Source organism: Saccopteryx bilineata, chromosome 11, assembly GCF_036850765.1.
Source record: "Saccopteryx bilineata isolate mSacBil1 chromosome 11, mSacBil1_pri_phased_curated, whole genome shotgun sequence".
NCBI lineage: Eukaryota > Metazoa > Chordata > Mammalia > Chiroptera > Emballonuridae > Saccopteryx > Saccopteryx bilineata.
In genome coordinates this window covers 9,772,687-9,794,450 of record NC_089500.1, presented here as the reverse complement: position 1 = coordinate 9,794,450, position 21,764 = coordinate 9,772,687, and the positions used below count along the sequence as shown (strand labels likewise).

At 43.8% G+C, this 21,764-nt stretch overlaps 1 protein-coding gene across 1 annotated transcript; it reads right to left on the bottom strand.

The window, feature by feature from the left end:
• Window positions 1-324: 324 nt before the first annotated feature.
• Window positions 325-8,631, bottom strand: SERPINB3 (serpin family B member 3). The gene is given in 11 exon segments (XM_066246869.1): window positions 325-876; window positions 878-913; window positions 915-979; window positions 3,532-3,684; window positions 3,963-4,105; window positions 5,142-5,246; window positions 5,249-5,258; window positions 5,552-5,677; window positions 6,960-7,016; window positions 7,962-8,152; window positions 8,610-8,631. Coding segments are annotated over 10 exon segments (1,143 nt in total). The 5' UTR covers window positions 8,127-8,152; window positions 8,610-8,631; the 3' UTR covers window positions 325-593.
• Window positions 8,632-21,764: the final 13,133 nt, after the last annotated feature.

Here is a 21,764-nt window from a genome sequence, read left to right as displayed (position 1 = left end):
CAGAGCCCCGTTCTGATGGGGCCAACAAGATTATACATTGAGGGTTTTCTCCAGAAGAGAACAATATGGCTTCATAAGGGACGAAGGGACGTATCCTTTTGTTTACACAACATAGCTAGTTTGTGAGGCTTGGTTTTCATCTTTGACTAAGGAAAAGCAGCAAACAATATGAATAAGGCACCATTTTATTGACAAAGTAGTTCATAAAATAAAAAAAATTTAGACATGTAAGGGTCCCAGGTATCGCCTACTTTTAAATAAATGTAGGTGTGAGGTTAATAAATTTGAATAGCAGATAGAAATTTTGAAAAAGCAGATGCGATACTTCAAGTTTAGAAGATACAGTGATGAAATACCCTTTTACCTTATCTTGAACACTTTGTCCCAATGGTGGAATCATCACAGGGAAACAAAGTACATTTACGAGTGTTTGTAGAAAGAGAGAGATAGACAAACATGCTGTTGCAACCGTTACACTCTCAGGGCCGACTATGGGATTGGAAAAGAAAACTAAAGAAAACCTATTTCCCTCAATCACTGTACTGGAACAAGGCTGGGAATGTTCCCCTGAAGCAGGGGCATGCTAATGGCCTCTAAGGGGAGGAGATTCTGCCAGGGAAGAGGATGCTGTTGGTCTTGTGCTTGATGAAGAACAGGAACGGGTGATTGCAATTGAACATTTCATAGCGGGGTGCCGACAGTACAGTCATTCCCACGCCGGCCGGTAGCAGCTGCAGCCTCTGTGCCCTCCTCTCCTCAACAAAGGACACGTTTAGGACTTGAGACAGGAAGAGACCTCGGCTGCCTGTCATGCCCGAGAAGTCAGCATCCTGTGGACTGAAGGCATCCACCATCCCCAGGTCTGTCATCGTGGACCTCTTTCACTTTGAACCGAGGTAGGTACAAATGCACGTGTCTTGTGCATATTCTGTGAGCTCGACCACGCTATTAACTTCTCAGCGGTGAGTTTATCTTCCAGCTGTAGCAATGGAAAAAAATAACAAATGATGTGATTCTCAGCGGACACTGAACTCAATTTAACATTGGATTGAAATATTACAGCAAATGTGAATACTGGAGATGCAGTTTTATATATACATATATATACATATATATACATGTATATATATATATATGGTCTACCGGAAAGTTCTGTCCGTTTTTGGAATAAAACAAAACACAAATTTTTCTTACAGTCAATAAACTTTATTAAATAATATAATCGCCATTATTATTAATGATTTCTTGCCAGCGTGAGGGCAATTTGTATATCCCATTTTTGAAAAATGTTTTATCTTTTGATGCGAAAAATTGAACCAGTGCTTGTTTGATATCTTCTTCATTTTTGAATTTTTTGCCCTTCAAAAAATTTTGTAAGGACAAAAACAAGTGATAGTCAGTATTATTCCTTCACCAAACACTTTCAATAAATTTCTACATGCTTCTGTAGCATTTCTTCCTTGTTGAAATTCATAAAAATTACAGTGGCATAAATGAACTTTATCACTACTTAGTGTACCCAAGTAGTCTTGGGTACACTATTGCTTCACACATAAGACTAACGTGAATCAACTTTGTTTTAGTTAATTTGCTATGTCAGTATGTATACATAAGTGATAAAAATAGAGAGGCACACATGTGCCAAATAAACATGTGCTTACGTGTCAAAACTTGTTGTGATAGAAACAGACAGAATTTTTCCAGTAGACCTTATATATATATGTATAAAAAACTAATCTTCTGTATTATATATAAAACAACAGGATCATTAAATAAAATTATTTTGTAAAAGATAAACTATGTATATCCTTTTCTTTCTTTTCTTTTCTTTTTTAGCAAAGAAGAGAGAGAGAGAGAGATGGAAAGAGAGACAAGAAAGGAGAGAGATGAGAAGCATCAATTTGTAGTTGTGGCATTTTAGTTGTTCATTGATTGCGTTCTCATATGTGCCTTGACCAAGGGGCTCCAGCTGAGCCAGTGACCCCTTACTCAAGCCAGCAACTTTGGGCTTCAAGCCAGTAACCTTTGGGCTCAAGCCAGAGACCTTTGGACTCAAGCCAGTCACCATGCTGTCATGTCTATGGTCCCATGCTCAAGCCGGTGACCCTCATGCTCAAGCTAGTGAACCTGCACTCAACCCGGTGACCTTGGGTTTCGAACCTGGGTCCCCAGCATCCCAGGCAGATGCTCTATCCACTGCGCCACTACCTGGTCAGGCTACATCTCCATTTCTTAACTGCCTGTCCACTGCATGTTTCAATTTTAAACTCTTTACTAGTTAGTGTCCTTTTGTACATAATTATTTTTACAATTTATAACATACAACTTGTTTTTATTTATTTTTTGTTGCTTGACCTATTTGTAAACATTTCCCATATAGCTGTATATTTCTTTAATCACATTTAAATTGTTACATAATACTACCCATTAACTTGATAGTCAATGTCTATATCTTTACGTAATTAACCTTTTCTGAGCATTTCCTGTATGCCAGTCCCTAAGCTAAACTATCAGCAACATAAAGCTGCACCATTGTTCCCTGTTTTGCATTTTTCATTATTTTTAGCCACTTTGGTCTAAAAGCTTTCTCCTTGTTTAGACTTACTAGCGTAAGGTAAATCCCCGGATGGGGTTCCTGATGTCGTTGATAAGGAGGACTGCTGAGTGGGGGGCCGCAGATCACAATGGCCGTTCACATAAACTCACCACACCTTCCCAGAGGCAGCACAGTGCATATGCCGAGTGTGGCAAGCTCACTACAACTTCGGCAGCCTCAGTGGCCATTGCAGTAGTTGCAGATGGCCATTTTTGGAATGTCCTCAACATGCCAGATAGTATTATTGATATTTTTACACTCTATCTTTTAATCATTACAATAATGTTAAGAAGAAAAATCATTGTTTTCTTTTTACTTTTTTTTCTCACAGGAATGAGATGTCAAATGACTTTGAGCTCCTAGGGATAGGCTATTTCTAAAATGAAAAGTGACCATCATGATACATCTCTGTCTACGACCCACAACCCCACTGGGATTCCGTATGCAAAATGGCGCCCATGGGTGCTTTCATTTGCTTGCTTTTGTTTCTAGGTGACCTCGCATATATTTTCCATGTGTCACCTCCATCAAAGTCTTAGTTTCTCATCTTCAAATGAATAAACTGAAGCGTATCAGAAATTCTTGCGGTTGTCAAATATTCTACGTGTGTGCCAATGTATATATACATTCTGCTGACCAGACATTCATGGTTTCATCAGCATATAAATGGGACCTGTGATGTTAAAATGTATACTACATATCCTTCCACATCCCAATGTGATACATACTTAAAATATTTATTTATCCATTTACTGGAACATGACAGAATGCCAGGTTCTCTTTAGGCTGCACGTAGAGAAGAGGCAGTGAGATCTATCCTTGAGCCCCGCCAGACGTCACCTACGGGCATGAGTACCGCTTCCACGAACGGCCCACACAAGTGTTGTACTGCTATGAGGAAGCATGTGCAACAGTGGGAAGGACAGGGAGCACACGCTGTTACCGTCTCTCTCATTTGGCAGCAGCAGCACCATGTTCAGGTTTCTGCCTTTGTATGGGATTTCCAGGATCTGGGCTTGCACATCCCCCAATGAGGTGAAATTAAACGGACGGCTCTGTTGCATCATCTGCACGGGCTTGCTTTGATCCTATGGGAAATTAGTGTGGCCGACCGATGCCAAGGGAGGCAGACATTAAAAAACAAACAAACAACAAAAGATCGATAATACTGCTGAGATACCAAACATCCTCCATCTATCTAAGCGATAAACTGGGACACCTGGGATGGAGAGAGAAGAGAGCAAGAACAGCGTTGTTAAGTGCTGTTTCCCGCCCGCGGCTGCAGCGTGAGCCAAAGGTGTGTTGAGAGGCAACATTCGCGCTGGGCCACGCTGCGTTATGTAAATAAATAAAGAGCGGGCAGTACCCTGTTCAGCCAAAATCCAGTCTGCTCAGTCTTTTTGGGGTCAAATCGCTCGTCCCACTGCCCTTTGAAATAGATGGTGTTCACCAGAAGTAGAACGGTGGTGCTGTCAAGAGAGTTTGGGGGACAGAGATTCTTGATTTTTTCTGCAAAAGAGAGGAAAACAAAGGTCTGTTGTGGATGGTCCAAGTGGTTTGCCGGGGAAATTGCAAAAGAAAGTTGAAGTGATCATTAGTTGGCCACACAAGTCACCACTTTAGGGGTTCTGTGACCAACGTGGTCTCACAGCACCCGCTTGATGGATGGTGTTTCCTGGATGGAGAAGACGCCCCTTGTAACTAGGAGTGTGACCAGCTGCCCTGTGCGCGCTGACTTCAGCGAATCTTTCAACAAATGCATTTCCTCTCTCCGCACCTCCTCCCTTCCCTCCTGGCATTTTTTACCTCCTTCCTTTCCTCTTTTCGTTTCTCCATATTCCCATTCTATTCTGCTTTTCCTCCTCCTTCCCTCCCTTTCTTTCTAGTTTTCCAAAGGTAGGCTCACTACTCAGAGGAAATAGGGCCCGAGAGTCCATTAGGACCAAGCACAGGAGCCGCGCAATCGGAAGCCGCCCTGCGCAGTCAGCCGCGTTCCCTGGGGTGTCCTCCTCCGCTCTGCAGTGCCCGCTTTGGCTGTGGGTGTAGCCGAGAGGGCAGGGGGGAGAGAGGGTATGCATCATAGGATAGAGGCTTTGTGGTCGGGGGCGTGGCTGTGGGATGGCAAAGTGGGCACGTGGGGGCAGGAAGGGGGGGGTTACAGCAGAGCTGTCTATTTCCGGTTAACAAAGGCCTAGGAATCCCTTTCTACTATTTTGTCTCAGCGATCGTAATCTAGATGTTAAGCCTCTGCTGTCAAGTAAAAGATATGACCCCTAGATGGGGTCTGAGCAGAGATGTGGGGTCCACACGGATGCTGTCAATCTCCAGCTGTGTGTCCATGTGGCTGGCCCAGCGGTCCCTCTTGGGTTCCCCTCGTTTCTCTCCTCACGTGCTTGGACCCTGCACCATCTGCAGCGCCCTCTGCCAACCTCTCTGCAATCGCACCTCACCCCGGTGTCCCGGTGGCCCCCGCAAAGTCAGGCACGGGTTCTTGCACAGCGGGGACTCAGAGTGGTTTCTCAGGGGCGATCCTCTCCCACTGTACCATGCGTTTGGCTTTCCACCCAGGAACTAATCCTCTTTCGGCTCTCTTCTGCAGCATGGGCAAAATCGGCAGATTCCACACTGGCGAGGTAAAATTTCCTAACGTTTCCAAGTATTCCTGTGATGTGGGAAAAGACTGAAGAGTGATTGATCAGGAACGATGTATTCCCAAATTAAATGATGTTTAATCATGACCAAACATACTATATAAAGTCACCCCTAAACCCACACTTGAATGGTGGGTTGTCAGGCTTGTAGGCACTCCAGCAGACAGAGGCTAGGAGACACCTCTGGGTAAATGATCTCCCGGTGGGTCAGCCGGGCTCATGTGATTCCTTTTCCCCATTTTGGTCACTGAAGACAGAGGACCCAAGATGCTGAGGAAAGGCATAGCAGACCCGTGAAATGTACTGGGAGAGACGGAAACTTCCTCTCTCCGTAGAGCCTGTTGGCGAGGTGCAGCTCATAGGTGTTGGTGGGTTTGAGTTCAGTCAGAAGCTTTTGAAACTGCTGGGGCACCTTTCTGGACTTTTCAACCTTCAAACATCAAAAAGGGAGCTTGCTGAACTCTCCGTCGACGTAAGTACTAAACCCATGTGCTTGTGTCTGTTAGACCCATCCCTAATGTTTGGTGGCCCCATGGAGGACTTTTGTTGTAGGTCTCTGGTATTTGATATACTTCACCTCAACTATCCTTCATGATCCTTCCATTTAATTGTCCAGAACTCTTTTTCTTCCTGCTCTAACCTACCCCAGTCTTTTCTCCTGTGGACTCGTGGCAGCAGCATTGCTAATTGGCTTGTGGTTTGATTGGGTCAGTGGTGAAGCTCAACCTTCCATCTGAATGCAGACTCCTTAAGGACTAGACCGCCTGTCATTTCTAACAGCTGTCAGTGGTATGAGAATGTTGGACTTAGTTATTTTAATATACTATGACATGGAGCCCTATGTCCTTGGCAGTATTATCTCCTCAGACCCAGTGACTTGTTACTCAGATGGCCATTCCCCAAGAGGAGGATCAATGTGTGCTGGTTTATTACTGAAGGGCTCTATGTTGGCATCTCTAAGTCCCTAGTCTAATTTAGATGAAAACAAGAAGCTCAGAGAGTTAAGTAGCTTCTCCAAGGCGACAATGTCACTGAGCCCATTTTTGAAACTAGGCCTGTCTAAATCCAGAACCTTCTCCTTGCTAACTCAGGGTTTCGGACTATTAAGGCTATAAGCCGTGTATCGCATACAGTCCTTTCCCAAAACTTGGATGTATGCTTATGTTTCTTAATCCTACTTACGAGATAATGAAAGTTATATGCTTTTTAGCAATGTTATTGTGATTACTAGAATTTTTGTTATTCTATCATAGCGATAACACGTTATTTTTTTTTTTAAATCAAGGTTTCCAGTGATCCAGGCATTGCTGCAACGTGTTGCATGTATTTTTGTGAATAGAGGCAGATCTTTCATTGCTCCTAGTTTATCAGAATAAGGTACTATGGCTCAGAACAGTTGTATCTTGCTCACGGTCACCGTGTACGAACAGTAGAGCAGAAATTTGAGGCGCTTCTTTTGAACCACTTTGAACCAATTCTTATTGGTTCCAGAGCCCATGCTCTTCATCACAATGCTGATCTCCCCTCAGGAAAACAAAATGTGAAAATGTATAAGTCTGTGATATGAAATAAAAAAACAACTCTGTTTGTTCAATCTATTTTGCCCAAGATTTCCCCTAAAAAATCTCACAGTTGATGTGAAAGTCCCAGTTTACACTATGACCTCTTGGGTAGTTGATGTTCCTTCTAGACCCAAGTGCTGTGCAACTCACATGAACTGTGGCGGCCACTCCTGCTGTGTTCTCTGTGACTCCATTAAAGTGAAGAGCCTGGAAGCGACAGGAAATGGAACAAGAAAACTTTACTTAGAATATGTGTCTACATCAGAGGACATTAAGAGAAACAAATAAAAAGAATGGAAGAAGCCCTGGCCGGTTGGCTCAGCGGTAGAGCGTCGGCCTGGCGTGCGGGGGACCCGGGTTCGATTCCCGGCCAGGGCACATAGGAGAAGCACCCATTTGCTTCTCCACCCTCCCTCCTTCCTCTCTGTCTCTCTCTTCCCCTCCCGCAGCGAGGCTCCATTGGAGCAAAGATGGCCCGGGCGCTGGGGATGGCTCCTTGGCCTTTGCCCCAGGCGCTAGAGTGGCTCTGGTTGCGGCAGAGCGACGCCCCAGAGGGGCAGAGCATTGCACCCTGGTGGGCAGAGCATCGCCCCTGGTGGGTGTGCCAGGTGGATCTCGGTCGGGCGCATGCAGGAGTCTGTCTGACTGTCTCTCCTCGTTTCCAGTTTCAGAAAAAAAAAATAATAAAAAGAATGGAAGAAAAAAAATAAACCTAAACCCCAAACAAACAAACAAAACAAAACAAACTCCCAAAACCAAAGCAAAGAATAAAGAATAAAGAAAACGTTAGTGTCAGTGTTTGCTCCTTAAGAAAACAGACAAGATGGGTTATGACCAATCATTTCAAAGAATCTAACTCATGTTCATTCATTGCCGAGGACACACGTGATAATGGTTCCCATGGATTTAGGTCAATCTACCCCTTCTACCAACAATTCCCCATTTAAGCCTCATGTCTGGTTGTTGGGCAATGGTAGGGGTTCATCTTAGCTCCCACAGGAAGTATAGGCACGGGGAAGCTGTTAGATCAGTCATGGGAATACTTGTTCCCACTGTACTATCCATGGGAACAGCCAGATCTATGACCATCTGCACACAGGCCAATAGAGGGACCAGCCTGAACTGGCCAACATAAACAAAGCTGACACTTACCTTTGGAATTTCAGATGCAGTGTGTCCTTTGGACCCTAAGGAAGTCATGGCCAAGGCTGATGTGATGCTGAGCAGGGAATAGAAGATATTTTCCTTTTCTGATTTCCTGAATTGTTGCAACAGGTCATATGCAAAGCGAGTATTTGCCTCACTGAGTGAGCCCATGGTGCTGTTGGTGTGGTCAGCAACTCCTGAAAAAGCAACCAATTCCTTCTGTAGTTACTTTACCAAACAGAAGGTGACTGTGTAATGAATTTGTCTGAAAGAAATGACTGATATTTTTGGGTTTTAGGATTCCGACAACTCAAGCTTCTCTTCCTTTTTTACTTTTCAAATCTTCTATAAGGTACATGTATTAATTTTATAATTAGAAGACTGGTACAATTATTGAGAGTTAAATTATTAAATTATTTAAGAGTGAGAAAGTAAGAGAACATCTTAATCTTTTCTTCGTACCTGGCTGTACTAGATCTGCATAGAAGAGGCTTTATTAACAGAGGCCAAGACCATGGTTCATATGGATAATAACATGCAGCTGTGAGTATAATCTCATGTGAAATGAAATACATGCATGATAGAGAACACGTGATAGCTATGATTTTCCCCATAATAATTATACTGTTAAGCGGGAGCAGCGGAAGTGCTTACCTGTGTTCTTGGGAGGAAGCAGGTGGGCAGGGAGCCTGTGGGTCTGTGTGTGGTGAGTGGTGGGTGAGGTCCCGAATATATATACCTCTCCTGCCCCGCCTTCCTACAGGTGCTCTTTCAAGCAATGCAGCATTTGATTTCTCAACCAGACCAACCCTTTCCTGCCTAAGCATGGACTCTTTATGAGTAAAGACACGATCATTGTCCAATTGTTTCACTTCCTTTCCATGGGTCTGGGTCATGCCATCCTTGGATCACGGGACATGGCATGCAGATGTTTTTCTACTAGCAACAAGAATGAACCTATAATTCCAGCTTCCTTATATTCCCCTAGCTACGCCCAACCAGAACTAACCCTTAAAAAACAACAACAGCCTGACCAGGCGGTGGCGCAGTGGATAGAGCGTCAGACTGGGGTGCGGACGACCCAGGTTCGAGACCCCAAGGTCACCAGCTTGAGTGCGGGCTCATCTGGTTTGAGCAAAGGTCGCTGGCTCGAGCAATGGGTTAATCGGTCTGCTGCAGCCCCATGGTCAAGGCACATATGAGAAAGCAATCAATGAACAACTAAGGTGTCGCAACAAAAAACTAATGATTGATGCTTCTCATCTCACTCTGTTCCTGTCTCTCTGTCCCTATCTATCCCTCTCTCTGACTCTCTCTCTGTTACTGTAAAAAAACAAAAAACAAAACAAAAAAACAAAAAAACACCTTTCACCTTTCACCTCTCACCTCTTGGTGGTGAATTGTCTCCCAGGTCCATCTCAAACACCAAGCAACCAGAACCTTACATTTGCAAATGTAGGTTGTGAAAGGGTTTGCGCAGCCTGTCACTTCCTGAGTGGTTGTTCTGCATGACCAGGAAAGTAGCTCAAATTTTGACAAGGTGTTGAGCAATATGTGAAGGACAGGAATTGTTGGCCTTTCCCCCAAAGCTGTAGCTTCCTGTTACTCCTGCAGCCAACTCCAGATTTCCCCTCTTTTCCAAGGTCAGTGGGAAGCTCGTTGACCTCACTAGGTTAACGTGCTCCCAGTGAGAACAACACTCAACACAAATGGCTATTGTGCCTGGCAGCATTCTATTTCTGATATAACTGTGAAATGAAACAAATTGAGATAGCAGAATAATGACACTTCTCTGTCACCCTGTCCTTGAGTCTGCCAGCTTCATGCCTGGGCTGGAGAATGGAGTCGAAGGCCTGTTAGATAAACTGAGAAGATGTTCATCGCGTGCCATGGTTGTGTTCTCACCAGGGCCTTACTCTCTTTGTGTGCTTGAGTAATACTAAAAATTGTTGATGCTTATGAGCTGGGATATGTATTCACCCACTTACACCTTTGATAACCCATCGAGGCACATCTCTGTTATATCCATTTCACAGATGATAGAACAGAGGCATGGAGCAGTGGAACAAAAACCCAAGTTTTTACGGGGGGTGAACTGCAAAGGTGAAGTGTCCAGGCAGGTGACCTAGCTCAGGAACTGCATGTGCATCCACTACCCACACTACACTAGCCACACTCTGGGTGTAGAAAGAACTATAAAAGAAAGAGATTTGATACATATATATACTGCAAAGTGACTACCACAATAAATTTAGTTAATACCCATCACTGAGGCAGGATAGCTAGAAGCAAGGGAAATTCCTTGAGAAGTGGAACAAGGGAAACTGAGACAGTCATTACACAGGGCCAGAAAATAACCCTGACCCCTCTATATGCACACTGTGATGAATCAACAAATTGAATGACACATCTGGAAACCTAATGCATGTTCTGTTGAGACCCTCCCTGAGAACTCCCCTAGGATTTCTCCTGGCTGAAGAAAGAGAAAAGCCTCAAGACAAAAGGACCAGAACCTACTCTTTCTAGAGCATGCCAATGCCTTTCTCCCTCCCTTGCGTGTCTCTGCTTCCTGTCTCCTAGACTCTAAGGGTCCCCACGAGACTTGCAACCAGAGGAGTAGCGGGCAGCGGCAGCTCCTCCCAGGCTGACCCCCTGAACCTGTCCCTAAGGCCCCTTTTATGCTCAGACTTCCCAGTGAGCCCAACCAGCCTGCCTGGGCTCTCTCCTGTTACTTCTTCCATCCTAAACTCGTTCTTGTTTCACTCTCCCCAATTGTATTGAATAAATGTACTCTTAACATCACCTGGACTTGTGTTGTAAAATCTCTTCTGCACGAAGTCAAGAACACATACACCACAAGCCTGCCTGACACAGACCCACTCTGGGCCAGGTCCCTACCCGGTAACATCAACACACAGAATTACAATTCGTTTCTTGCGGTGAGAAATTCTAACATGTACTCTCTAAGCAACTTTCAAATATACCGTATAGTATCCTTGTCTAGACTCATCATGCTAGTCATTAAAGCCCAGATCTTTTCCTTTTTCTTTTTTGAGACAGAACAACTGTTTAATGAAATGTCGAGAAGAGAGTTGGGGATAATTCTCACATCAAACTCCTGAGTTTAGCAGAGTTAAACACATTTTTTTTTCCTGTAGGGCTTTTCAGAGCCCTTCTGGGTTGATGGTCATTACCTTTCCAAGGAGGCAATAAAACATGTAGAATTTTCCAAATGTTTCATACTTTTAACAAATATTAGTTTTTTATTAGGCTAGCAGTCCTGGGACACATTCAAGAAACACTAAAACTAACACAACCTTATTTTTCTTATCACTGGAAGTTTATACCTTTGGCCATCTTCGCCCATTTCTCCCTCCCCTGGACCCCACCTCGGGAAACTTTCAAGTTGTTCTTGGTATATGTGAATTCAGTTTTAAAAATATTTATTTATCTAAAATATCATTGTTATTATTATTGTTACTAGATTCCATCTGTGTGATCATATTGCAAGACTGTCTTATCACTAGCATCTGATGGGAACGTGTGTGAGAATGCTGAGTTCCCTACATCCTCCAGCATTTGTTGTCACTGCTCTGGGTTCTTTTAACCACAGCCACGAACAGCGTCTAATTTAGTCCCAGCCCATTGAGAATCTTACCATTTGCGACAGAAAGGATCTTCTAGACGGTACTATGCTAAGTGAAATAAGTCAGTCAGAGAAAGACAAGTATCATATGATCTCACTTAAATGTGGATCCTAAAGACAATATAAATAAACAAACAAAACAAAAACAGACTTAATTGATAGAGAGAACAGACCAATGGTTGCTAGGGGGGAGGGGGTTAGGGACTTGGGTGAAAAGGGTAAAGGGATTAAGAAGTACCAATTGGCAGTCATGAAATAGTCACGGGGATGTAAAGCATCATAGGGAACACAGCCAGTAATATTGTGATAACTATGCATGGTGCCAGGTGGCTGCTGGGAATATCAGGGGAAATCCTTTATAAAGTATATTGGTTGTCTAACCACTGTGCTGCACACCTGAAACCAATACAAAATACTATTGAATGTAAACTGTAATTGAAAATAAAATTTTCATTAAAAGACTGTTTGAAAAAAAAAAGAATTCGTAGGAAGAGTCACCTACAAAGGTCCCAGAAGCAGAGAAGACAGCCGTAGGAGGTGGGGGAGAAAGGGGTCTTTGTGAAAGGAAACGCTTTTCTTAGCTTGATGTCTTCCAACTCCAGGTGTCCTCCATTCTCATCTGTAGAGTGAGCCCCAAATGGCACTGTCCTATAAATGACCCTGAGTTGAGACTGGGTGGGGTGGCGGTGGAGGGTTGCAGACAAATGGAGTTTTGATTCACTAAGGGGTAAGTCCAAAGATAGAAGCCAATGATAAGAAATAAGACCCAGGATGAAAACAATTACAAACGTGGAGAATACAAGTTCCCAGTCAAGGCTGTATCACAAGTCATTGACACCAGATAGACGGGGAGTTTCTGCAGCAGGAGAAGGAGGGGTTTCTTTGGGTCCCAAAAGAAAGGGACCTGACTTCCACAGGACAAAAACTCAGCCTGGACATGGAAGAAGAAACAGTGTGACAGGTGGGATAAATGGGCCTTCATGGGAACATCTAACTAATTCTTCTGAGACTAAGCTACCGAGGTTTCCACATAGAGGCTGGATTTGAGGAAAAGGAATGAATTGCTAAGGGTCAAGAGTTCGCTTAAATTTAAGTTTGGGTTAGCTCAAAGAAGCAACCATTCCATGGTTTTGTTTTGTTTTTTTTCTGTTTCTGAAAAGTGCTCCTGTCATGCAACAGACAGGATTATGACATCCGATTTAGTGTCACAGACGACTCAGCCATTCTCAGAAGTTTTTGTAGATGAATACTTGCCAATTTACATCTGGGTATTTTCTAAATGTACACTGACATCACTGGTTTCAGGCCAGGAACCCAGTAAAACCCCAGAGGAAATGACCTTTTCAAGATCCATCCTGCTATTACTAATAATATCTTCATCGGTCAGGTAAGAAATATTTCCTGAGTTTTTCCTGAACCTCACTTCTCTGTGAAGGATGTGAAGATTTAACAGCATTGCTAAGTTGTTATGTTACAGGGGACATTTTATTTCTTTCCTTTTCACCAAAAGAAATTCATCAGTTAACTATGCATTAGCAAATTAAATTATTTTCCATCATGAACAAAAACAGTACAGGATTCCAGATCCTAAATAAATCTTGTATGGTGGCCAAGGTTATAGGTAGATTGACCCTTGTAGTTCATATTAAGATTGAATGATGGACTTCAGAAAACTTTGAGAAGTGTCAACAAAAAACCAAACAAACTTCCAAACTTCTAAGAATTTGTTATGAGTTTATTTGAGCCAAACTGTCGACAATTGCCGGAAAGGAAAGTCTCAACAAATTGAGAAAATGCTCCGAAAAATGGTGAAATGGTGGTTTCACCACTTATTTTATACATTAGAATCAAAGGGAAAGACATAAGGGGGTTACATGATATTGATCAGTGACAGATTAGGGAGGTGGGAGAAAGCAAAGGGGGGATCTCTGGGACTGGGTAAAAGTGAAAATGTACACTAAAACCTCTCTTACATAGAGGTGCACAAGGCTGGTTAAGTTAACTAACACGATAATAATAACAAAAGGGTTTGTTGGTTCCTGCTCTGGTAGGATGCCTGTCCTGAGGGGGCAGAAAAAGATTACCCTCACCCCTCAAAGGCATGTTATCAAGTACATTATTGCAGATGCAAAAGGCAAGAGACAAGCTTCAAAACAAACATTGACCTTCCTTCAGATAGAGAATAACTCCCTAGGACAGGACTACCCACCATAAATCGCTTTTAGTAAAAAAGGTTCAATCTCAGACGGCCCTATGTGCTTACTTGAGGTCCCAGCATCTGTAAGGACACCAGGCAGGCTTTCCCTGAGCTTGTCAGGTTCAGCATGTGGCCCCTTTTTTGTCCACAGAAACAAGATTTCTCCTTCTTCTTCTTCTTCTTCTTCTTCTTCTTCTTCTTCTTCTTCTTCTTCTTCTTCTTCTTCTTCTTCTTCTTCTTCTTCTTCTTCTCCTTCTCCTTCTCCTTCTCCTTCTCCTTCTCCTTCTCCTTCTTCTTCTTCTTTCTTCTTCTTCTTTTGTATTATTCTGAAGTAAGAAGTGAGGAGGCAGAGAGACAGACTCCCGCATGCCCCTGACTGGGATCCACCTGGCAGCCCACCAAGGGGCGATGCTTTGCTCATCTTGGCCCCTGCTGTTACAACGGGAGCCATTCTAGCGCCTGAGGCAGAGACCATGGAGCCATCCTCAGTGCCTGGGCCAACGTTGCTCCAATGGAGCCTTGGCTGCGGGACGGGAAGAGAGAGACAGAGAGGAAGGAGAGAGGGAAGGGTGGAGAAGCAGATCAGCACTTCTCCTGTGTGCTCTGACTAGGAATCAAACCCAGGACTTCCACATGCCAGGCCAATGCTCTACAGTTGAGCCAACCAGCAGGCCCCCCCCTTTTTTTTAACCCTTTGGGTAGTGAGTTTTTTATTAACCCTTTGAGTGAGGACATACATGAACATTCATATTACTCAAAGGGTTAAGACTTTTTATTTATTAATTTCACAGAGAGGAGGATCAGCTCATAGATGCTTCACTTTAGTTGTTCATTGCTTGCCTGTTGCTTGTCATGAGTAACTTGATCGAGCAAGCAAAAGGCTTTCAACCAGCAGCCTCAGCATTCCGGGTTGATGCTCTACCCACTGCACCACCACAGGTAAGGCAAGGAAGAAGAATTTTCACTCAAAAGGCCCAAAGTTTACCTGGCATGCCTGAGGGGTGCCCAGCAGGGTTACAGGGAGAGAGAGTACGCAGACTGCAGGGCAAGGGTCTGGATGCCCCGTGGTATGTCCGGTTTGTCCCCTGTGTTTCCCATAGTTTCAAATGAGAAACTTGCTGTCATTGAAGTGAGGATTTGCCTACAGGTAACACTAATGAACCATATATGAGTTGTATGCTTCCTCTGTGCCAGTTTTGTCTTAGGTTCTTGTAAAGCCGGTAGCCACGGCCACCATCACAGCTGCCTGGCCAGTGCAGGTTCACATTTGATTTGAACAGATGGTAATGAAACAACAGAGCCAAGAACTGGTGGGACATTAGCTTTAATCCTAGCTTGTACCCGGCAGGCAAGAAACATACACAGTAGGAGAACACTTCCCATTCCATTCAGGGCTCCAAAAGCCACTGACTTATCTGAGTTTCCTAGAATCAAAGCTTTCTACCTCACCAGCTTTATTCACCTCTGTTCCCCATCTCCTTCTCTCTTCACAAACTCTGCACAAACTGGCTTCTCCTTCAGCACTCTGCCATCTTGGCTACTTCTCCTCTCCTCCACGTGGCCTTTCTCTGCTCTCCTCCAACATGGGCTCCTCTGCCTCATTTTATAGTGTAGAAATCAAAACCTTTAATCCAATATACAAACAGGGAAGCCTCAGTATACAAAATCAATTAGGGTGGGAAAGGCTTAGTCTTAAAACTAAGCCTTAGGCTATAACGACCCTGCCTGCTTACAGCCTGTCCCCCACAACCCAATGCAAACTATAAACGAGCAAACATATATATCATATGTACAAACTTATTTGACCAACAGTTCTATAAAAGATGAGAAGTCAAATGAGACAGTCGACCTTCCTGTTGCTCCGTGTAAAGCCAATGGCCGCGGCCACCATCACAGCCGCCTGGCCCATGCAGATTTGCATTTGATTCGGACAGATAGTAATGAAACAACGAAGCCAAGAACTGGGGCCATTACCTTTAATCCTAGCTTGCACCCGTGGGCAAGTAAAAACATACACTGGGCTCTAAAACCCACTCATTCAGTGCTCACAAAGCTACTGACTTATCTGAGTTTCCTAGAATCAAAGGTTTCTAGCTCATTAGCCTTATTCACCTCTGTTCCCCATCGCCTTCTCTCTGCACAAACTCTGCACAAACTGGCTTCTCCTTCAGCATTCTGCCATCTTGGCTGCTTCTCCTCTCCTCCACATGGCCTTTATCTGCTCCCTTACAGCATGGGCTCTTCCTAGAAAGTAATCACTCTTCCCCCAGAACAATGTGATCTCTCTTCCTTTTAAAACCTTTTGGCACGAAAGCCCTGCCCCAACACATATTAACATAATCATGCCCATCCCAAGCAATCACCTGGGCGACGGGCTTCCACGTGGGCAGCGCCATCTTTAATGAAGTGAGCATAATACATTTTATCTGCCCAACACTCCGCCACTGTTGGCCATACCTGCCAATCATCGTGCATTCAATACTGTGAATGGGTAACTCGAGGGGCCAAGACGTAAAATGTGGTGAAACTGTGAGCAAGACCTCAACCCTGAACCTCCGGGCAGCTGCCTAGGATACCAGGGACCGGTGTTCAAACACACTACACCGGAAAGCCTGAGCTCTCCTTGCACTGTCTGCTCTCCAGGGGCCAGTTCCAGGGACTCTGTAAGCTCCTGTGCTTTAACCAGTTGAGCAAACAGGAACCGAAGGGGCTGTGTAAACCCAGTGGCCGCAGCCACCATCACAGCCGCCTGGTCCATGCAGGTTCACATTGGATTTGGACAGTCGGTAAAGAAATAACGAAGCCAAAAACTGGTGGGCCATTACCTTTAATCCTAGCTTGCAACCGGCGGGCAAGTAAAAACACACACTGGGCTCCAAAACCCACTCATTCTGTGCTCACAAAGCTACTGACTTATCCGAGTTTCCTAAAATCAAAGGTTTCTAGCTCACCAGACTTATTCACCTCTGTTCCTCATCTCCTTCCTTCTCCCTGCACAAACTCTGCACAAACTGGCTTCTCACTCAGCACTCCACCATCTTGGCTGCTTCTCCTGGTCTCCTCCACATGGCCCTTCTCTGCTCTCCTCTCTAATGCTAATCCCAGGAACCAAGAGAACAAGCTCCTGTTCTGCCCCACTTTATAGTGCAGAAATCAAATCCTTTAATCCAATATACAAAATAGGGAAGTCTCTAATACAAAATCACTTATCTGAGGCATGATGGGATTGTACCACCCCACATCAAAAAAGGTGGGAAAAGCTTAGTCCTAAAACCAAGCCCCAGGCTACAAGAATCCTGCCTGCCCACAGCCCACCCTCAACACACATTAATATCACCTGGGCGATGGCCTCCACGTGGGCAGTGCCATCTTTAGCAAGTGAGCATAATATATTTTATCTGCCCAACAGGCTGCTACCTTGTGCTTATTCACTGTACTGTGTAATTGTAAAGTATAGTTCTAGTTTGCCTCTTCTCTGTGAAGCAACCAGTTAGGCAACAAAACAGAGTTCTGAGATTCTTACTGGCGATGGTTAGGGAATCTCAGAAGCCAGCACTCTGTGGGCTCTCTTCCCTGGTCACAGCACAAGATCCCGGTTCCTGCAGGCTGTGGGCTGGGACTGTCCCTTCCCAGAAGCAGATAACCAAATTGCCTCTGGCTCCAGGATCATGACTGGGGACTAAAAAGGACTTAGAAACAAAATCATCAGCAAGCATAAGTTAAATTACAAAATGTAATTAAAGGGTGAAAAATACACAAGCAAATCAAACATTTAGCCAAACAAACAGCAACATGAGTTCTTTGGTAGGTGTCTGAGCTGTGGTCCATGCATGGTAGCCAGCTTCAGGCCTCAGGGACGGGGTAAGAAATCAGGATGGAGAAGGGATTCCAGAAAATCATTTGCTCCAATTGTCTGATTTGCAACTGCAAAAATGGGGCCCAAAGGATTTTTCTCAATGTTGTCAAGGAAAGAGGACTTGTAATTTCACCTCACCTGGAAGTACCTAAGGAACAGGGTCCCTCCCTCCTAGAGCCCCTCTGGACCTTGTGGGGTACCCATTGTTGCCCTTGTCTCCTTCCTTCTCCCCCCCCCCATTTAATTTCTCCACTTAGATCCTTCCACAATGAATTTAACTCCACCCTTTTCTTCTCTGGAATGCTATAGACATTTTTAGTAGCCTTACACTTACTCCATCAAGTATTCTGTTTTAAATCTATTTTTACTGTACAAGTGGATATGTCACATATTTTATATTTACCTCTCTAAAAAACACGACATTAGTTAAACTTCGTAGCAACCCTGCATTTACTCTCTGATTTGAATGCCTCGTCCCCCCCAAAAGAACCTCCTGGCTCCAGCAACTCCCTCTTGGACCCTAGCCCTGGAGAAGTCTCCTTTCTCTTTAACTTCCCATAGAAGAATCACTAACTGACACTGTTGGTCAAATAAGTTTGTAAGTATGATATATAGGTTTGCTCACTTGTAGTTTACACTGGGTGTGGGGGACAGGCTATAAGCAGGCAGGATTGTTATACCCTAAGGCTTAGTTTTAAGATTAAGGCTTTATCACGGTAAATAACTTTGTATCAGAGACTTCCTTGTTTGTATATTGGATTAAAGGTTTTGATTTCTGTAAAGCCAGAATCCACGGCTATCATCACAGCCGCCTGGCCAGTGCAGGTTCGCATTTGATTCGAACAGACAGTATTGAAACAACAGAGCCAAGAACTGGTGGGCCATTAGCTTTAATTCTAGCTTGCACCCAGCGGGCAAGAAATACACACAGTGGGAAAACACTTCCCTTTCCATTCAGGGCTCCAAAAGCCACTGACTTATCCGAGTTTCCTAGAATCAAAGCTTTCTACCTCACCAGCCCTTTCACTTCTGTTCCCCATCTCCTTCTCTCTGCACAAACTCTGCACAAACAGGCTTCTCCTTCAGCACTCTGCCATCTCCCTTGGCTGCTTCTCCTCCTCCACGTGGCCTTTCTCTGCTCTCCCCTCTAATGCTAATCTCAGGAACCGAGAGTGAGAGCAAGCTCCTGGTCTGCCCATTTTACAGTGTAGAAATCAAAACCTTTAATTCAATATACAAACAGGAAAGTCTCTGATACAAAGTCACTTAGGGTGGGAAAGACTTAGTCTTAAAACTAAGCCTTAGGGTATAACTACCCTGCCTGCTTATAGCCTGTCCCCCACACCCAATGCAAACTATAAGCGAGCAAACCTATATATCATATTTACAAACTTATTTGACCAACAATTTGTACACTATAAAATGTGGCAAACCGGGAGCTTGCTCTCTCTCTCGGTTCCTGAGATTAGCATTAGAGGAGAAAGCAGAGAAAGGAGAGCGGAGAAAGTTCACGTGGAGGAGAGGAGAAGCAGCCAAGATGGTGGAGTGCTGAAGGGAAAGCCAGTTTGTGCAGTTTGTGCAGAGAGGAGATGGGGAACAGAGGTGAATAAGGCTGGTGAGGTAGAAACCTTTGATTCTAGGAAACTCGGATAAGTCAGTGGCTTTTGGAGCCCTTAATGGAAAGGGAAGTATTTTCCCACTGTGTGTATTTCTGGCTTGCTGGGTGCAAACTAGGATAAAGATGATGGCCCACCAGTCCTTGGCTTCGTTGTGTCATTATGGTCTGTCCGAATCAGATGTGAACCTGCACTGGCCAGGTGGCTGTGATGGTGGCCGTGGCTATTGGCCATACGGACACAAACCTCAGATAACAGCAGCACATAATATTTTACTATTTCTTGCTCTCAGCTTTACTTAGCACATAGGTCAGAAGTCTAAAAACAACAAGACACATGCACAGTAACTCCTGACCGTCAACCTGAGTGTTCTCGGGGTAAGTCTTCTCTTAAAGGAGCAGCAGAACTTGGCCTCCCTACCCCACCAAGACAAACACTGTGGAGTGCGGTCTCCGAGGAACTTGGAGATGGAGAGGGTGGTGCCAGGTGAGGATGGAGGGCTGGGGATATTTGAGAGATCGAGCAACCCAGAAAGCAAAAAGATACAATTATCTCAAAACACAAAGTTCAATTTAAAATAAAACACTATTATTGATGTAGAATTTACCTACAGCAAAATGCTTATGTTGGTCTGTTTAAGCAGTTTTGGCCTATGAATGTGCTCATGTAACCTATAACCTTATTAAAAACGAAACACTTTTATCCCTCCAGAAAGTTTCTTCCTCCTAAAGAAAAAACCACTGCTTTGATTTTTCTTTTGTTACCACATGTACTTGCCTATGTAGCTACTGGCTTTTTAAAATTTATCTAATTTTTTTTTGGTATGGCTCCATGGACTCAGTATAATGCTTTTCAGATCAACTCAGTGTTGTCAAGTGAATTAGTCCTTCATTCCTTTTTTAATGCTGTGTAGTATTCCAGTGGAGTACATTGTTTACACTTTCTCCTCTGATGAACATCAAGTGGTTAGCTCCTATATTTAAACTACGATCAAAACTCTTGTATAAGGCTTACTGTGGACATATGTTTTACTTCTCTTGGGTAAATACTTTGGAGAGAACTTGTTAGATCATGGGACAGATGCATGCTTAACTTTTTAAGAGTCTGACACTTTTCCCAAAAAGTGGTTGTAACATTTTGTGTTCCCACCAGCAGCATAAGAGGGTCCTGGTTGCTCCTCATCTTGGTCAACACGTGGTGTAGTCAGTCTTTCTTATTGACTCATTCTAGTGGGTGTGAAGTGGTATGTCTTTGTGTTTTAATTTGCATTTCTCTGATGACTAAGGTTGCTGAGCACTTTGTTATGTGCTTGTTAGCTGATTATAACCTCACCTTCCGTGAAGTGCCTGTTCAAATATTTTATTTACCTCTAGCTTTTGGGGTATTGTTCTCTGTGTAGTCTACATATGAACACTTTTTCAGATATATACAGTGTGAATATTTCCCCCAAACTATGCTTACCTAGGTTTTTAATAGTGGCTTTGGATAAGATTTATAAGATTTTAAAAAATACCAGCTCTCTTTTGGTTAATGTTTCAGGTAGTGAATTCTTCTTGACTTACCGGAACAAATATTCCAAGTGTACAGACTAAGGTATGAATGCTTTTTTCTATCCAAGGCTGGAAGTGTCCATCTTTCTAGTCTTTTGAGTTGCTTATTACAGTTGAAAGTCTTCTTCTAGGCTTCCTGGGAAATACAACAGGAATATAGTTGATTATTTTTCTTGGGTCTGTGCTTCACATTCCATTTTGTCACAGCTGGGTCTTTGTTAAGAGCTAACTAAATAAAAAGTTCCGCAAGTATTGTTTTCAGAACTCTTGATTTTCACAGGGCATGACTTCTTTCAAAAGAACTGCCTTCTGTATTGGAAAACAGGAGTTACAGGGATCCACTGGAAAAGTCCTGCCTTTTTAGTAACACCCTGTCAGAAAATGGAAACCTTTGCACGTTGGTTGTGGGATTCTATTCTTAGGATATGGGAAGCCTGGGAGGTATGAATCCCAGCAAAATGTACTTGTTAGAATCTAACTCTCAATTTGTATTACTGATCACGTGTGGCCCCTCCTCCCCTGGTGGCCAGTGGGGGAGCCTTCGGTGTATTCTTGATCAGGCTCTCTCCAGTTTTCCAAACTGGCAATTCCAAACCTTATCTTAACCTGGAGTGCATCCATTTCCCTCCACTCAGCAAAACAGTGGTCAGTTAGCTTAACTTATGGTTATTGAGAACTTACTAAGTGTCAGGAATTGAGCAAAAAAACACAGCCCCCATGCAAGAGGAATTAACAACCCAGACGAAACTTTTAACCATTATATGTGCCAATGTGTTTAAAAATGTATCCACCTTCCTCTGCTCTTGTGTTTGAGGAGCGCCATCTGTCATTTGCATAAAGTTGATACTTCCTCCTGCATTGTGTGTTACTCCTCTTATATCTCTTGGAGTCGCCTTTCCCGTCAACTGTTCTTTCTCTTCTCTAAAAAACAGCCACTTGGTGTC